The sequence below is a fragment of the Pipistrellus kuhlii genome, unplaced genomic scaffold (assembly GCF_014108245.1).
Source record: "Pipistrellus kuhlii isolate mPipKuh1 unplaced genomic scaffold, mPipKuh1.p scaffold_m20_p_3, whole genome shotgun sequence".
Classification (NCBI taxonomy): Eukaryota; Metazoa; Chordata; class Mammalia; order Chiroptera; family Vespertilionidae; genus Pipistrellus; species Pipistrellus kuhlii.
In genome coordinates this window covers 82,340,256-82,359,501 of record NW_023425529.1, presented here as the reverse complement: position 1 = coordinate 82,359,501, position 19,246 = coordinate 82,340,256, and the positions used below count along the sequence as shown (strand labels likewise).

General features: G+C 37.6%; 1 protein-coding gene and 1 long non-coding RNA gene across 5 annotated transcripts in view; both read left to right on the top strand.

Moving 5' to 3' along the window:
* Nucleotides 1-12,768, top strand: part of KDM5A (lysine demethylase 5A) — a 100,863-nt gene extending 88,095 nt beyond the window's left edge. For 3 of the 4 annotated variants that reach the window (XM_045588375.1, XM_036454895.2, XM_036454894.2), the window contains 2 exons: nucleotides 1,056-1,466; nucleotides 10,952-12,768. In XM_045588375.1, coding sequence (XP_045444331.1) covers nucleotides 1,056-1,466; nucleotides 10,952-11,158 — 618 coding nt within the window. In that variant the 3' untranslated portion in view covers nucleotides 11,159-12,768. The remainder of the gene's footprint in view (nucleotides 1-1,055; nucleotides 1,467-10,951) is intronic. The other variant, XM_036454896.2, reaches the window with a different exon arrangement.
* Nucleotides 12,769-13,787: 1,019 nt separating this feature from the next.
* Nucleotides 13,788-16,023, top strand: LOC123653226. The gene is made up of 2 exons (XR_006742902.1): nucleotides 13,788-14,426; nucleotides 14,639-16,023. It is a non-coding gene; the product is annotated as an uncharacterized LOC123653226 (long non-coding RNA).
* Nucleotides 16,024-19,246: the final 3,223 nt, after the last annotated feature.

Below are 19,246 nucleotides of genomic sequence, written 5' to 3'. Positions count from 1 at the left end.
TGTTCTTTTTGTTACTAGACATACCTTTACTATTAAAATTTTAACACTTATTGCATTGGCGCATAAAAGCAACAATATTCGGAAGTTGAAAAAATATATGTTTTTTGCTTTGTCATATCAACTATTTTCTAGCTCTTGCTAAAGTCACTACATACCTTTTGTATTGTGATCATGATACAATTTTGTATGTTTTGATAACATTTCTAGTAACTTCTTAATCACCTAGAATTTATTGAATTAATGAAGAACTATTGTAGTAGTAAATGAAAACCAAAAACATTATTACATAATTTAATGTACATTTATTATTATACATTTAGCTTTCTGTGTATTATTTCATCTCAAATGGATGCTACGGGTTATATTTATATACTAGAGGCCCAGTGCATGAAATTTGTGGATGGATAGGGTTTTTAGGTCTGGCCTGGTGATCAGAGTTGATTTGTGGGGTGATTGGGGGCTCCTGTTGGCACCCACCTTGGCTGACCTGAGGCCTGTGGGCTGGGGGTAGCTCCTGTGTTGAGCATCTGCCCTGTAGGTGGTCAGTGCACATCATAGTGACCGGTTGATCCGATGTTCAGTCGATTTGCATATTAGGCTTTTATTATATAGTATGCTAACAATGAGGTTTTTTTCCCTTAGCAAGTTAAAAATAAGTGAAATATTTTTATTTAGGATTTGCCATTATTTTTTGCTATTATCTTCACTGAATATTACATTTGCCTTCTTCAAGTGATTTTTAAATATCTAGAATATTTATTGTAGTACAGTGTACACTACACAAAATTTACCATTTTAACTTTTTAAATATACAATTCAGTTGTATTAATTAACTTCACAATGTTGTGCAATGATCACCACTATTTCCAGAACTTCTTATATAGCCCAAACAGAAACTGTATCCATTAAACAATAAATCCCATTTCTTTCTCCCCCAGTAACCTCTACTATACATTTGTCTATGTATTTGACACTTCAAGATACTTCACATAGGAGAACAAAACTGTTTTTAAATGTCTTGCTTAAAAATTCTTTCTAATTTTATATTTTTTAAGGATGACAGCATGGAGGAGAAACCATTAAAAATAAAAGGAAAGGACTCTTCAGAGAAGAAAAGGAAACGGAAGCTAGAAAAGGTAGAACAACTTTTTGGAGAAGGAAAACAGAAGTCCAAAGAATTAAAGAAAATGGATAAACCTAAAAAGAAGAAATTAAAATTAAGTGCAGAAAAAGCAAAGGAGCTGAACAAACTGGCCAAGAAACTAGCAAAAGAAGAAGAGAGAAAGAAAAAGAAGGAGAAGGCTGCTGCAGCCAAAGTTGAACTTGTGAAAGAGAATACTGAGAAGAAGAGAGAAAGAAAAGTGCTGGACATCCCCTCAAAGTATGACTGGTCAGGAGCAGAGGAATCTGATGATGAGAATGCCGTGTGTGCAGCACAAAACTGTCAAAGGCCTTGCAAGGATAAGGTGAGTTCTAATGGGGTGTACTTAAGTGTGAGAGGGGGCAAAGAGCAACAGGCGTGAAGACATGTTTGATATAATGAGAGTCTGTTTTTGATCCTAGGGTTTGGGCTTCCAACAAAATGTTTTCTATAGTTTCTGTAAAGTGTTGAATTATGAGGCTCTTAGATCATTGTGATTAGTAGAAGAAATATTGTGTTGTTTTAAAAATCATATATTTTGTGAAAATAATGAGAAGAGCAGAGGGGAGCTATGTGATTACCTGGAGCAGCAATACATTTCATATGCAATTGGCATAAAAAGTTCAAAATAGTTTTATACCTTCCCTTTAGGGTGACTCGGAGAACTACATATCTTGTTAGTTAGCCACAGAGGTCTGAGAAAAACCTGGGCCAGTATTCTAAAAGTTCTGGCAAATTGCTTTAGGATTTGTTCTAATGACATAAAGCTTAGGGATTAAGTCTTCCCTTTTTGGTCTGTATCTTATCTACACTCAGGCCTGTTGTTTTCTCCTCAGTAGAATATGATTTTTTGAAGTCCCTTGTAAAAAAAATTAAGACCTTTAAAGATAATGTTTAAAAATTTTAGTCCTAAGTTTTAAGTATAATAATTATGTGTATTGGCCATTCTTTAAGTAATATTGATGTTCTGAGGAAGATCAATGGACTTTATGAAAAATCACAGTTCATAAAATGACTAGAGGCATCTGTATGGTTGCCATCAAGATAATTAGTAAATTCATAGTTCTAATTTTATGTTCATTACACCTCTTGGTATTTAGAATTTTAATAGCTCTTCCATTTGAATATATGAACAGAGTAAATACAACTGCATCAGTGTTAGAGCTTGAAGAGGCCACTGAGGATTCTTTATTTTATAAACAATGAAACCAGAACTCAGTGAAGATAAATGATGTTGACCAATGTCATAGAGCTAATTAGTGGCAAAATTAAAAGTAGAACCTTGGTTACCTGCCCCACAGAGCAGGTTCTCTCCACTAAAGTCCTTACCCCACCATTAATTGAAATGTAAATACAAAAACACATTTCAAAATTTAATAACACTTATATTTAAATTATTCTTATTAAAATTTTATATAATAAAACACATAGCCCATAGTCTGACTTTCCAAAGATAGTAACTATAAAAATTTTTATGTTTCCTTCTAATCCTTTTTTATATAGTTTATTTTATAGCATGTCATACTGTATTCACTTTTGTATCTTTATTTCATAAGCATTTTTATATATTATAAACATTTTAATAGGTACATGATATATGTGTGCATTGTTTTTATCTTTTATTTTGAACTTATTCTGATCTGCATTTGTTTATTAAAGAGGCTGCTGAAAGGCTGTTTCTCTTTGGGTATTAGTAGCTCAATGTTGACAAAAACTTTTTTTCTTTCTCTTTAATTGTATGGCAGTTACCAAAATATGGTATTTCTTTTTCAAACTTTCCTGTTATCCTTACAGTGTTTAAATCTACTATGAATCTTTTACCCTCTCTTTTTCCCCCCTCCTTTTCATTTGATAATCTCTTCCCCCTCTGCTCAGTATTTTAAATATGGCTTAGTTCATCTATTGTTATCCCTGTAACATATAAACACTGCTCATAGGAGGTGTGTTTTTTGTGTGTGTGTGTGTTTTTTTTTTTTGTTGTTTTTTGTTTTTGTTTTTTTGTTTTTGCATCTGTTATAAAAAAATTTAATACTTTTTAAAAAATAGATTTTTAGGGAGAGAGAAACATCCATCGGTTTCTGGGGATCTACCCCGAAACCTGGGTATGTGCCCTGACCAGGAATTGAACTGGCAACCTTTTGCTGCACAGGAAGATGCCAAACCAACTGAGGCACACCAGCTAGAGCATAAAATTTTTTAATTAACTTGCTTATTTTCAGGGTTATAAGAGAGAATAGGTGAGGTAACCTCTATGAAAGTACTTGTTAACCAAAAATGCAATGTAAATGTTAAGATGTGATCATTATTGCCCTGGCTGGTTGATTTAGTTGGTTGGAACAACATCCTGTACACCAAAAGGTAGTTAGTGAGTTTGATTCCTAGTCAGGGCACATACTCAGGTTGCAGGGTTCAATTCCCAGTCATGGTACATACGGGAGGCAAGCAATCAATGTTTCTCACATTGATGTTTCTCTCTCTCCCCTTTCCTCTCTAAAATCAATTAAACACACTCACACAAACAAACATATCCTCGGGTTTGGATTTTAAAAAGTAAAAAAGATGTGATCATTATTAAATGAGCCCTAAGATTTGCTCCTAACATTATAAGAAAGTTATGTACATTATGATGGCGTAAAAGGAGATTTAATATTCAGAGAAAATGTATTTTTTATTTTCTATTTCAGAGAGGAAGGGAGAGGGAAAGGAGTGATAGAAGCATCAGTAATGAGAGAGAATCATTGATCGGCTGCCTCCTGAACATCCCACACTGGGGATCAAGCCCACAGCCTGAGTGTATGCTCTGATCGGGAATCGAACTGTGAACTCCTGGTCCGTAGGTTGTGAACTCCTGGTCCATATGCTCCTGGTCCAAACATTTTGCCTAGTCTTGCTGTTGTGCAATTTTTGTGATTCTTCAAGTTTGTTCCTGATATCAGGTTTTTTTTTTAACCCTCATCCTTGGATATTTTTTCCATTAATCTTGAGAGAGAGATTGGAAGGGAGGGAGGAGTGGGAGAGAGAGGAAAAAAAAACCCCACAATAGATAATGTGAGAGAGACTGGTTGCCTCCCACATGCACCCTGACTGGAGCAGGAATCAAACCTGCAACCAAGGTACATGTCCTTGTTGAGGAATTGAACTCGGGACCTTTTGGTCTGTGGGCTGATGATCTAAGAACTGGGCAAAACTGACCAGGGCTTAATACCAGTTTTTTTGTTGCTGTTTGTTTGTTTTTAATATATTTTGTTGATTTTTTATTTTTTTTTTCCAGAGAGGAAGGGAGAGGAATAGAGAGCTAGAAACATTGATGAGAGAGAAACACCGATCAGCTGCCTCCTGCACACTCCCCACTGGGGTTGTGCCCGTAACCGGTTCTGGTTCAATACCAGTTTTAATACATAAAAGGTATATTTCTTTTTAAGCTGTGTAAAGAAATTTATAACTTTCTCAATTTGAAGTATAGTGTTTCTCTAAGACCAAATTAATGTGTGGCACACATCTTCAGAACAAAAGGATAACAAGAAAAGAATGATTTTTAGGGAAGTCTGTCTTTAAAATATAACGCAGTAAAAACAAAACAAAACAAGGTTTGTTTATATTTAGGTAAGTGTATATTTACAATTTTTCTAAGCAATAATTATTACTTCCCCTCTCCCCCAAATGTGCAGATTGAGAAAACATTGAAAGTTACCTAGCCTCAATTTTAAGATGTTTTAGAAAGAGAAAGGGAAAATATCAGGATAGATTTTTAAAAAAACATTTTCCCATCATGTTCTAACTTAATTTGCAACTTTCCTACTTTTGCACTGAAATTTTATCTTGGGAAACTCATCAATTTTTGGCAGACTGAGAGGATCCAGTTATTTAATGCTCAGTGCACCAAAAAATTATATACAAGTGTGATGAACATATGTTATGTTATACTTAATTAAGAGGATTTAAAAAAAAATTTCAAATCTGAGTTTTGCAAGGAACTTTGTTTCAAAACAGATTGAATGCCAAAATGGCAAAAGCTCAGTTGGGTAAATGAGCTAAGAATATCACTAAATCACCAGGCACACATCTCCCCCTTCCCATTGGAGTAGTATGCTCTAAAATATGCACAAAATATAATATGCCAAATATTTTTTAAGTGTAAATATATATCCATATAGCAAAACATGAAGTGTGAAACTTGGATTGTTTTTTTTTTAATTTAATAAATCTTTATTGTTCAGATTATTACAAATGTTCCTCTCCCCCCCCCCCATTGTTCCCCTCCACCCTCTGCCCTTATCTTCCCCCCAACTGTCCTCATCCATAGGTGTATAATTTTAGTCCAGTCTCTTCCCAAATCTCCACCCCCCTGAGAATTGTCAGTCAACTCCCTTTCTATGCCCCTGATTCTATTATATTCACCAATTTATTCTGTTCATCAGATTTTTTATTCACTTGTTGATAGACATATATTTGTTGTTCATAGTTTTTATCTTTACCTTTTTCTTCTTCTTCCTCTTCTTAAAGAATACCTTTCAGCATTTCATATAATACTGGTTTGGCGGTGATGAACTCCTTTAGTTTTTTTTATCTGTGAAGCTCTTTATCTGACCTCCAATTCTGAATGATAGCTTTGCTGGGTAGAGTAATCTTGGTTGTAGGTTCTTGCTATTCATCACTTTGAATATTTCTTGCCACTCCCATCTGGCCTGCATAGTTTCTGTTGAGAAATCAGCTGATAATTGTATGGGTGCTCCCTTGTAGGTAATTAACTGTTTTTTCTCTTGCTGCTTTTAATATTCTCTTTTTGTCTTTTGCTCTTGGAATTTTAATTGTGCTATGTCTTGGTGTGGTCCTCTTTGGATTCCTTTTTATGGGGTCCTGTGCACTTCCTGTACTTGTAAGTCTATTTCTTTCACCAGGTGGGGGAAGTTTTCTGTCATTATTTCTTCAAATAGGTTTTCAGTATCTTGCTCTCTCTCTTCTGGCACTTCCATAATTCGGATGTTGTCCCAGAAACTCCTTTCACTGTCTTCAAAGTTTTAGATTATTTTTGCTTTTCCTGTTGGGTGTTTTTTGCTTCTTTGTATTTCATATCTTTGACTTGATTCTTGTGGTCTTCTAGTCTGCTGTTAGGTCTCTGAAGTTTTTTTTTTTTAATTTCAGGCAGTGTATGTTTAATTTTTAGTTGTTCCTTTTTCATATTCTCAATGGTCTCACTAAATTTACTGGCCTTTCTAGGAAATTCTTGAAAAACCTTAAAAGCATGGTTTTGAACTCTATATCCAGTCATTTGCTTTCCTCCATTTCTTTCATTTATGATCTGTTTCTTTGTCTCCACATTTTCGTTTCTTCCCTGAGTTGGGTCGACTAGTTTTGTGTGGTAGGTATCTTATAGGGCCCAGTGGCTCAGCCTTCTCCAGTTACCTGAGGTGGATACTTTTGGTGCACCCCTTTGTGGACTGTGTGCATAGCCTTCCTGTGGTTAAACCTTGATTGTTGTTAGTATTACTGGGAGGAATTGACCTCCAGGCCGATTGGCTGTGAGGATCTATGCTGGGAGAATTTCTGTGCTGGAGACACCCTTAAGAGACAATACTTGCAAAATTGCAAAAGCCTCTCTGCTCAGCTTGGATGGGGCAGTCTCAGGGCAGAACAGACAGCCTTGGCTTCCCGTCAGCCCTGCCCTATGAGCCCCTGGGTCTCAGTGTCCCTAGGTAATCGCTGCAATCACCTCTGAGAGAAAGCTGCCCTCAAGTTTCGCCCGCTGCCAGACAATCCAGTTTCTCCCTGAATGAGTTTAGATTCCCAGAGACTCACCTGGGACTGGAGTTGAACACAGTTAGGAGCTTCCGTCTCTTTCCTGCTTTAGAAAGCCAGCTATGCACTTAGCCGCACGTACACTCAGCCACCCGTCCTCTCTGCGTGCGCGCCTCTGTACCTCAGCCTTTTACAGCTCCTCTGAGTATCAGTGTGCTTTCCTCTTTCTTTCTAGTGTAGAATTTCCACTCAGCCTGCTTTCCTGTGGTTTTGGATGGTGTCCATTTTGTCTTTTAGTTGTAGTTTGATATTGTTGTGCAAGGCAGCAATTTAGGGGTTTATCTATGCTGCTATCTTGGTTTCTCAAACTTACATTATTTTGTCTATTCAATATATTTCTCTTTTAAACACACATTTCCAAAAATCCAAATCCATTAACCTATTTATTCTGTAATGTTAAATCTCCTATTAATACTTAAACAGCTCATAGTTATGAAGTTTTTAAGTAATTATTTTTGTAATTTGATAAATGCATTCTCCAGAAGTAATGAGATGGGAAAAGAACTTAGTATATAGTTAGCCAAATTTTGGTTCTTGAGTTTTCAGACTACTACATAGTCTATCCCCCATGTGTCAAAATCATTTGTAGATTCTGTTGACATTCCAAACTTGTGTTTGCTTTATGATCCTGTGGGCTTTTTCCTACAAATGGAGTTTGATTGTTAGTAGATGAACATGATAAAAGATATTAGTGAAAAAAGGACTGTTTTTTCCCTGCTAGATTACCAGGGTAAATTGCTAATATAATGTGTAACCTGGGAGAGTGTCTGTGTACCAATGAATATCTTTTTAAAAAAATATATTTTATTGATTTTTTACAGAGAGGAAAGAAGAGAGATAGAGAGCTAGAAACGTTGATGAGAGAGAAACATCGACCAGCTGCCTCTTGCACACCCCCCATCGCGGATGTACCCACAACCAATGTACATGCCCTTGACCGGAATCGAACCTGGGACCTTTCAGTCCGCAGACCGACGCCCTACCACTGAGCCAAACTGGTTTCGGCCCAATGAATATCTTAAGAAAACTTAGATACCCTTGGAATTTGGCAGAAGAGGTAGGCCTAGGAATGGACCTCTAGCCAAAATTACAAAGGAAAAATGTTGTTTTCCTTATTTGGGAGAGATGACAGATTTAATTTTAGGAAACTGGAAGCCATTGAATGTAGTGTAGAACTAGGTTTTAAAAGACATGAGACCACTTTTCTTGGCAAATATGGATAAATTGGCAACTTTCTTATCCTATGAATTACCGTATCATGAATGGGAGTAGACTGGATTAAGAGGTTTGGAGATAGAAGTAAGAGTTATCTGTTTGCTCAGGGTAGCATAATATCTCAAATCTGGGCAGCCCAAAGAAACGCAATTTATCTTCCCAATTACCTACACCAGCTCCAAATAGCCCAAACACTTATCCTGAGTTTACCTACTATTAAATTAGCACTTTATAAACCTTCACTTGCTTGCAGGACCTTTATTTCTATTTTGTTGCACAGAAGTCATCATCTCTCTTTTCTATCTGTGATATATTTTTCCACAATAGGAACATTTTGATCAATTATTTTCTTTATTTTCAGCTCTAAAGCTAATATTATACAAACAAACAACCCAGAATTTATTTTAGGAAGGAATTGTTAAGGTGCTCTAATTTATAGAAAGCAGTGTCACAAAATGCCAGTGATCATCAAATTTAGACTATGTAAGAATTCCCTTGGGACTTGAAAATGTTGTCTTCCGGTGTGTAGCCCCACGATATTCTGAGTTTGTGGGAATGGGATGGATTTCAGGTACACTTTTGACAAAACACAACAGGTGATTCTGATGCAAGTGGTCTAACACATTTTAAGGTGTGCTGCTACAGGCAGTTATTTCAAGATGCAGTAGTTTTCTGAAAGGTAGGATAATGAGTAGAACCATGAAACTGATATTAAAAGTGCCTCCAGGCAGTAACTAGGTGTTTTGCTACACATTATTTCATTTTGATCTTCAAAATATTCTATAAAGAAGATGTAATCTCCATTTTTCACCCATGAGGAAATTGAGCCTTAATGAGATTAAATGCTTTGCCTCAAATTATGCATCTCAGAACTTCTGACCAAATTCAGTAATCTTTATACTACACAACGTAGTTTCCTAAGCTCTAAAACTCTAAAATAGGAACACTGAAAGCAGAAAGATTATTTTGAGCCATGGATGGTTGCTCAGTGATTAGAGTGTAAACTCGTGGACCAAAGGTCTTAAATTCGATTCCTGGTCAAGGCCACTTACCTTGGTTTCAGGCTTGATCCCCAGCCCTGGACAGAGCACATGTGGGAGGCAACCAATCGATGGGTCTCTCTCACATCGATGTTTCTCTCTCTCCCCCCTACTACTTCCCCTCCACTCTCTTAAAAAAATATTTTAACAAATAATTTCTCCCACCCTTTATTATAACCCTAAAACTACTAACATGACTATCATAGGTTTGGGTGTTTTTTTTTTATCATAGTTTTGATAATTTTTTTATAATACATGGAAACTAATTTTGAAAACAGCTCACTTTCCTTGAAACTCCTTTACCTAGCCAAAACCTTCCTCTGTTCTTTTTCATAAGCTGTATTGAGGTACTTATTTAATCTATTCATATGTTTTACTTTGCTCTGATATTAGGTAAAGCCCATTTAAAATATATATCTTTCTTGATTTCAGAGAAGAAGGGAGAGTGAGATATAGAAACATTAATGATGAGAGGGCATCGTTGATCTGCCTCCTGCATGCCCCCTACTGAGGATCGAGCTCACAACCCAGGCATGTGCCCTTGACTGGAATCGAACCTGGGACCCTTTAGTCCCCAGGCCAATGCTCTATCCACGGAGCCAAACCAGCTAGGTCCAAAGCTCATTGTTTTAAGTGGCTTCCTATGTTGCCAAGTGAAATGATCAACTTCTGTAGTGTGTACTGCATCTGCCATGAATCAGCTTTAAAAACTACCACAATTACATTCCAAATATAAAAAGCCAAAATCACCTTATTTTTAATTCTAGGTCCAAGCCTTAATTAAAGTCACCAAATGATAGAGCCTTTCTAATCTCCTACTATTATCACAATACTAGAGGCCCAGTACATGAAATTTGTGCACTGGTAGGGGTCCCTAGGCCTTGCCGGTGATCAGGGCTGATTGGGGCCTTCTGGCTGCCAACTGGGGCCTCCTTTCCCCAGCTGCTGGCTTCTGGCTGGGGCCTTGCTTCATTTCACACCGTGCCCTGGTGGTCAGCACACATCATAGCAAGCAGTTGAATTCCTGGTCTCCTGGTTGAACTCCTGAGGGCACCCTTTGCATATTAGCCTTTTATATGTATAGATATATAGGTTCTCTGAAGGGTCAGAGTTTGCCAATGACCTAACAGTTATTCAGACTTTAATTTTAACCCAAGAGTGATCTATTGATCTGTGTTTTTGACTGTTTTAATTGGTTAATTTGTATTTATCTGATATTTGCTAACTTTTTATAGGGAGTTGTATTTATAACAGAAGAAGAGAAGAATAAAAAATATTAGTTTTAAAAGTGGCCTATGTGACTGCTTTTCTAAAAAGGTATTTAATGCTCTTAGTACTTTGGCTTATCTCTTTGAAATAAAGCTAATACACAGGATTGCCTTCACATTGTATTCTTTCTTTCTTGATTGATAATTGCATTGCCTAGAAATTGTTAATACCAGCTAAAACAACTTGGCTGCTCTATTCCTTTTTTGTCAAATTTTTCTCATGTTTCTGCCTTCCAAGGAGTCTCAGGTATTTATGAAGTAATGGAGTACCTAACAGGCCTAATTTTGTGGACATACTATGGTAAAATACAATTTTTGAGGTATTAGCTTCCCACCTCCTTCCTTTAAAAAAGAACCTTATAAGAAGTCATTTTCTGTCTATGGACATCTCAATTGTTTCTGTCATTTAAACAAGAAAGCTCTTTGGTTTACTTTTATTTTGGGCTTAATGATTATATAACCTAAACATTTCTCAATCTTGTCTCCTACAGGTAGACTGGGTACAATGTGATGGTGGCTGTGATGAGTGGTTTCATCAAGTTTGTGTGGGAGTATCTCCAGAAATGGCTGAAAATGAAGATTACATCTGTATAAACTGTGCAAAGAAGCAGGGGCCAGATAGCCCAGGTCAAGCACCAGCTCCTTCCTTCATAATGAGCTACAAACTACCGATGGAGGATCTTAAGGAGACCAGTTAGCATATACTAAGTTAGTTTGGGACATGGGGAAAATGGACCACATTAAGATCTTAGTCATAAAATTGAGTGGTTTAGGTCCACTCACAGTGTTGCTTCCAAAGATGAATGGCCTTCAGAGAAAGTCCTTGTAGTTGACTTCCTCTTTGCATGGACTGTGTGATCTACATTCTCTATCAACACGTCTGTGCAGAGAGTGTCTTCTTTGGTACAGCAGCCAATGTTTCAGTTCGTGTCTGTTGAGTATGGTTTGTTACATTAAGGCCAGACATTTGATTGACCTCCAGGGTGGTTGGTTGAGTTTAATACTTTGATGTGCCATCAGGGAATGCAAGATGTGTCTTATGGCCAGTTGGTATTAGTTAGAGGTTTGTCACCTAGAGGCAGCACCATCTGAGGTGCTGATTATGTGACTCTTCTTTGTTAGAATAGTTACAAAGGAGTCAGAGTACCACTTTCTCCACTATTACTTGGCATTCAGTGTCCTACAAATAAAACTAGGAGAGGAAAACGGCCAGAGTTAACTCCTGTTGGAAGTCAAGGGATAGTATCACAGTCTAGACCTCAGCTACGTGTGCTTGTTTGTACCAAGAAGAAGACCCCAAATGAGAGGCAGAGCACCTTATCTTCCCAAAGAGGATGTCTTGTAGTTCAGAAATCTGACTAGATTGTATTCCGAGAAGAAGAGCAAGGAACCTTTCAAGGCAAGGAACCTTTTTTTGCTTAGAAAAGTCTGTTGTCTCAGGTCTACATTTGAGAGCAGAGCAGGTCCATGGATTCAGGCTTCAGCAAAAGAAAAGAAGACAAGTTAATGTTTTACTGAGCCACAGAGATGCATGCGTTTGGGGGAAACCTTCATTCACAAGTATACTAGATACCACCAGGCTTCAGGCATGGCCATGAACAAGACCAGCGAATAACAACATTTGCCTTGCAGCCCCGATGCCAATGTCTGCTGTTTCCAATACTGACAATTTCTGATTGTGGTCCACACCAGATGCTGTTGAATAACACGATGGCTTCATCAGAGGATGTGGAATTGTAGGACCTCTGGGTGATGAAGTTGTTTTAGTAAATCCATTTTTTTAAAAAGAAAAAAGGACTTGTTTTTACTTTTTTCTAAATGTCTCTGACTACTGACTGTTCTAAAAATAGATTATTTTTTCTTTTTTAATATACATATATGAATATATAAATATATATATATATTTACTGTTACCAGCAGCATATGACAGAGTTCCTGTGTCAGAAATCCTTTTGGGGGCTTGCTTACTCTTTTTTGCTTTTTCATAAAGAAGTCCCATTCCTCCTTGTAGTACAAGGAGTTAGCACTTCCTTGTCCATCCTAGCCTAACCAGATCTTCCATCTTGTTTTTGTTCAAATAAATAATTATATTTCTTTTGTGCATTGGGACTTGTCCATGTCTTTTGGGGAAACTTGGTCTTACTGTATCTGTGATGGCTGTTTTGTTTTTGTATGTGTATGTTTGAAACTATGGTGCTGTGTCCTCTTCCTTTTGTGTTCGCTTTTTTTGTTGAGGTGTTAGGAAGCTGTATGGAAACTCTTATTAGAAGGGGACTAATTTTTTTTTAAAGAAAAACAAGCAAACTAACAATAGTGTTTTGTCTTTACTGTCCTGTGTCCCTTTAATTTGGTTTTAAAATCTTCTTTGACATAATCAGATTTACTTTTAAAGAGGGCAGGAGCAGGGTGGACCTAAAGAATAGTTTCTAGTCTCCTTTCCATTTTACCCCAATTTGTTTGAAAGAAATGTCTTTCAAACAGAAGTAAAATGTACTGTCCAGTCACAGTTTAAGTGGGTATGAGATTTAACTCAAAAGCTATCTTATTTAACACACACACACACACACACACACACACACACAAGCTTTTCTATAAAATCCAGTTTTTATAAATGTGTTCTCTGTTTGAGGCTACTTATTTTTGAGTCACATGTTGAATGTTTTGACCTGTTGAGAGATTCATAAGTGTTGCTGTGCATTTGTCTTGAGAATCTGATCTCAGGTGTGTGAATGATTTAAGATATCAGGGGATATTGCAAGATAACCAGTTTCATTTTGTCAAACTATATAAAGATATTAAGAATTTTTTCATTTGGTCAATGTTACAGAAGAAAGCACAGTATTTTTTGCCTTTTGGTCTTTGTAAAAGTAATCAGGGTTAAAAATTGAATACAATTTTATGTGATGGGGATCTTAGAACACATTTTAAAATACTCTATTTTTTCCTTCCTAGTCACCCATTAACTACTCAGCCCATGAGGATGCTAAGAAAGATAGCTAAGGTGCTTTGCTTCTTGGAGTATGATAAATGGATATAGGTGGTGGTTTAAGGAATGCTTTATTTTCTGAATATGGCAATTGCCTGCTAGAAATGTAGAGAAAAATGAAGGGCAGTCTCCAACCATGAATAAATAGCTTCCTCTTTTTCTTCTGACATTTTGAAACTTAGATATATCAATCTATACTGTAGGATGTTCTGTATTTGAAAATCACAGAGGATTTGGTCTGACTCTTGACCATAGATTTAGACCAAGGCTGAGAAGAACAAATGAAATTAGTTTGACGGGGGTGGGTGGGGGGGGGGTGTAAAGGGGGGGAGGAAGAGAGAGGGAGGAGATGAACATATACAAATCAATTCAGAATTAATGGACTTAAAGAAATGCTGATGCTCTAACACAAGACATCGTTTTCAATTAGAAGAAATTAATACTTACAACTTATCCCATTCTGTGGTATTGAAACATTTTTATTTTAAAACTTACAATATTTCTCCTTCTATCTCCTCAAAGTTGTAATTCCTCACTATAGGTGTTTTAACTTATATGTTAATCCTTTCAAAGATATTTCCTACTACCTTCATTATAAGCTACTTTATGAAAGTTTATAGAATGAAAAATGAAGAAATGCTAGGTTGCTGTAAATTAATAAAGAGACTAGAAATATAATATAAATTTATAATCCATGGGGGAGTCAGAAGAGCTTAGATGAAGGAACCAAGTTCTGTCTGCCTCAGGACCCCTTGCTTTTTATTAACACAAATTGTCCTAAGGCAAGGTAGATATACATATCAAAGGTTAAGATTTAGTATACAGAAGCATTGTCAGTTTCCTTTGGCTGTTCAGGTGTTTGGCTAGCAGGAGGCACTAATGTAGATTAAAATGCCCTCAGCATTTATTGTCTGGTAACATGAAATAAAATATATGCAAATCTTTAGGTCTGGGGAAATGCCCTTCAGCCATTCCAGTAGGTTAGTGTTTCCCAAACTTTTGACATGTGTACCCCTTCTATAATTTTCGTAACGCTGAGTACCCCTCGTACTCATGAGAACGTAGAATTAGGCGCAGCTAAGCACAGTGCAGTGCATATCCCCACCAACCTCTGGTGCAATGCGTACCCCCACCAAACTCTTCCCGTACCCCTGGGGGTATGCGTACCACATTTTGGGAAACACTGCAGTAGGTAATAACATGTATTCAGCCCTGTTGAATATAGAAGCCTCAAGGTTCCATCAACCTTTTGATGAAACTTCTTGTATTTATGACATGCTGGAATTAGCTTCCGGCACTAGGTCCTATCAATCTCAAAGGGTGAGTAATTAAAACTATGCAAACTGCTAAGTTTACAAGTACAACTAATATATCGGTAGTAGCTTTCTTGGGGGAACAAGGGGCATTTTGCTGTCACAAATGTGTATTTTACTGTGATAGTTACTGCAACAAAGCCATGTTGAGATGTAGATGCTAGGCTCTCTAAATTGCTGCAAACTAGCTTTTGCACTGCATGAGTCAAATTTGTGCCTCAATAAAATTACAAATAACTGTACATCATACTTGGAATAATTGAAAGGCAGCACACATTAAATCTGATTCAACATAATATACTTTAATCAAAACTCTAGCAAAGGCTAACAGATTTGTAACATTAGAACAAATTTTCCTATACTTCTATTCTTTGCTTTTGTCTTTAGCAAGTATCTAAGGAATTATTTGTTTTTCTAAATTTTTTTAGCTTGAGTGCAATTCAGTGCAGGTAAAAGAAACTTCCTGCTTGTTAATACTTTGATTCATAATTTGTGTGGGCATTAGCAAGTACTTAAAATAGGAGGATGGAAGGAAAAGCTCAGAAAGCCCTTCTATTTTAAAGGGTGAGATTATCTACTTTTTAAAGGAGAAAGTGACAAAAGTATATACTTACTTTTTTGATATGGATATGCCAACTGATATTGATAGCATGAGAAGGAAAGGATGAATGTTAATCTATTTTGGAATTGCAGTCTTCTCTTGGCTTGGATCATATCCAGTCACCACTATGCAATGAATGATGTGCACTAGGAAAGATTAGGATGGATTTTTAAAGATGTATCTTACTTATAATTACCTTTGCAACAGTCAAAAGATGTCTAAATAGGAATGTGTTCTGTAAACCTCAAGACCCTCTGTTGGTTATTCCCGTACATATTTATTTATTTGCTAGTGAGACACTTAAATATAATATGGATTCTTATTTGCCAGGATTTTTGGTGGTGCCTTATGAAAAGTATAACTTGATTTCTTGTTTTTTGAGCATGTTTTGCATTTTTTGTTTTCTGAAAGAATATTACATATGATTATTTGCATTACATCCAAAAAATAAAGAACATTTTTATGTGTGCTCAGGTTCCCCCCTATTTTGTCATTTACATTGGTGGCAGCTCTGGTAACTGAGTAAAGGTAAATTTTGGCAGTGAGTTATTAGTGATCCTGCGGAATACTAGCAAGTATATGAGAGCCACTTTTAATCTGTGCCAAAGCAGTTTCTAATATTGTATTTGCTCTCTATAAAATAAAGAGCTGGCATTAAAATAATTTGATCAGTAGTGTGTTTAACCTATTGCATTGCTGAGAATAGTGTTCTCAAAAAGTATGAAATTAGAAAAGTAATTCCTGAAAATTTCACCCATTTTCAGCAAGATTCTAGTGATGCCCAACAGATACTTCCCCACCTTTGATTCTTGAGCAATTTATTCATTTGCAACAAACCAGTAATTTCGAAAATGAAATATAGTTGACCACTGAACAACACGGGTTTGAACTATACAGGTTCACTTATACACAGATTTTTTTTCAAGAAGTATTATAATGTATTTTCCTTACATTTTCTTAATTATTTCTTTCCTCTAGCTTGCTTTATTGTAAGAATATAGTATATGCTATATATCACCCAGAGTACAAGTGGAACCTCAGTTCTCAAACTTAATTTGTTTCAAAAGACTTTATGAAGCAATTTGTATTTTTAATACTCTTTTTTTATTGTCTTCAGAGAGAGGAAGGGAGAGGGAGAGAGACAAACTCATCAGCTGCCTCCTGCACATTACTGGGGATCGACCCTTCAACCTGGGCATTTGCCCTGACAGAATCAAATAGTGACCTCCTGGTTCATGGGTCGACTCAACCACTAAGAACAATATAAAGAATACAGCCAAATATTATATTGTGAATAAACTTAAGAGTGATTTTTAGAACTTAATATTTCCATATAATAATTCCATGAAATTACTAGACAAGGATATTTCTTTAACCTTGTCTTTGGAGCTAGATGATACGTATATCTTGTTAATGGGAAAGAAAGGCATCCCCATGAGAAGCTTTTAAGGATGGCTTGTGATGCTGGCTGAAAGCTTGTATTAAGGAACCCTGATGAGTTAGTTGTAAGGGACATAGGAAAGAAGTCAGAATTTCTGTAGTAAAAAATTAAACAGGAGGAACCAAGATAGTGGCATAGATAAACACCTGAACTTGTTGCCTTGCACAACCACATCAAAACTACATCAAAAAGACAAAACAGACATCATCCAGAACCACGGGAAGGTTTGCTTAATTTCTGATTGGTCCTTTTTCATATCCTTAAGGGTCTCACTAAATTTCTCAAAGTGGAAATAATACAACTAGAAGGAAAGAGAAAAGCACACTTGAGACTGGGAGGGTATGGAGGTGCTCGTGGAAAAGGGCTGGCAACTGAGTATGCTGTTGTCTTTTTCGATCAGGAGGGAGATACAAGCTCCCGACAGCTCTGAACTCCAGTCCTGGGTGAGACTGGTGACCCAGACTCATACAGGGAGAAACTGGACTGTCTGGCATCGTGCTGGAACAGGAGGGCAGATTTTTCTCAGAGGTGCTTGCAGCGATCATTGTTCCTGCATGGTGCTGTGGAACACAGTGACCCAGGGACCTCTTCAGGGCAAGGCTAACAGCCATTGCTGTTTGTTCCGCCCTTGTGATTCCCTGAGGACCCCTCCCCGCCCGATTTATAACCCCAACCAATCTGTGCACAGAGGCTTTTGCATATGAAGGGCCTGGCCTTTTGCAGTCTAAAACCTAACAAACTGCAGCTGGATCAGAGGGCCCAAGAGCCTCCAAAAGAAAGCCCAAGGCTGGACAGCATCTTGAATTGCTTCACAGCTGGGCTTCATCCGGGCACCTCCAAACCCTAAGAGAAGGAATCTGCAGATTTCTCTGTAGTTCCTGCTGGGTGGCCTCAGGCAGTGGCTGACTGCACCTCCTTGGAGATCCAAGAGCCAGTGTACCCAGTGGTCAGAATGAGATCATCCAGATTATGACTCTTCACATCTATAAGAGACACACTCAGGGGGGCAGACTCAGTGAGTGCCAAAGCCCCAACGAAGCAAGTCTTGCCCCATAAGGGTGTCTTCAGCACAAAAGTTCTATCATAGACACAACTGATCTTCACAGCCAATTAGCCTGGAGATCAATTTCTCCCAGTGATAGCAAGAGCAATTAAGGCTTAACTACAACAAGACAGTGCAAACTACTGGATATGGAGTTCAAAACCCTGGTTATAAGGTTACTCAAGAATCTCCTAGAAACCTTTGAGAAATTTAGTGAGTCCCCCAGGATATGAAAAAGGACCAATAGGATCCCAAGAATCAAGTCAAAGATTTGAAATATGAACAACAACAACAACAACAACAAAAAAAAAAAAAAAAAAAAAAAAAAAAAACACCAACCAAAAAAGAAAAAAGAATCCAAAAAGATGAAGATAATGTAAGGAGCCTCTGGTACAACTTCAAGTGTACCAACATCCAAATTATGGGGGTGCCAGAAGAGAGAAAGATACTGAAAACCTATTTAAAGAAATAATGACAGAAAACTTCTACCTGGTGAAAGAAATAGACTTACAACTCCAGAAAGTACAGAGAATCCCAAACAAAAGGAATCTAAAGAGGACCACACTAAGACACATCATAATTAAAAAGCCAAGAACAAAAGACAAAGAATCTTAAAAGCAGCAAGAGAAAAACAGTTACCTACAAGGGAGTACCCATATAACTATCAGCTGAACCCTTTGTACATCATAAGCATCTATAGATGCAAGTGGCAGACCTTCCCCACATGCCATGCATGTCCTAGCTGCAAACCTCGCATATCAACTCTGGTCACCTAATTTTTTTTTTTAAATCAATCTTTATTGTTCATATTATTACACAGGTTCCTCGTTTCTTCCCCCCTCCACCAGGTTCCCACCCCACCCTCTGCCCCCTCATCCTCATCCATTGGTGCACAGTTTATGTTCAGTCTCTTCCTTCCTCCCTTTCCCCGATAGTAAATCCCTTTTCAGATAGCAAATCTGTTACTTAGCATTTTCTCATATCAATAATACCTCCACATGCCCAATGATACACTTCACACAAAAGACATTTCCTAATAGGACAACCAGCCTCATCCAGGCCCCACCCAAGGCACTCACAGATCAACACCCCAGGACTATACTAACTCAACACATCCAGATATAAGCCTTCATCACTTGATTCAGCAGACCCTCAAGTTCCCGCAAAAGTTTCCAGCCATGTCTGAGAGGCAGCCGTGGGGCAGGGGCAGGTGAGGAGCGAGCTGTTTTGGGCCAGGCTGCTCCGGGCCTGGCCTCTGTTGCTCTGGTTTGTTCCACAACCAGCTGCTCCGTGTCTGGTCACTGCCGCTCCTGACCCAGTTGCTCTGGACTTGGCTGTTGCTGCTACAGGCCTGGCCACACTCGACTCGGCTGCTCTGGGCCCAATTGCTCCGGGCCCGGCCG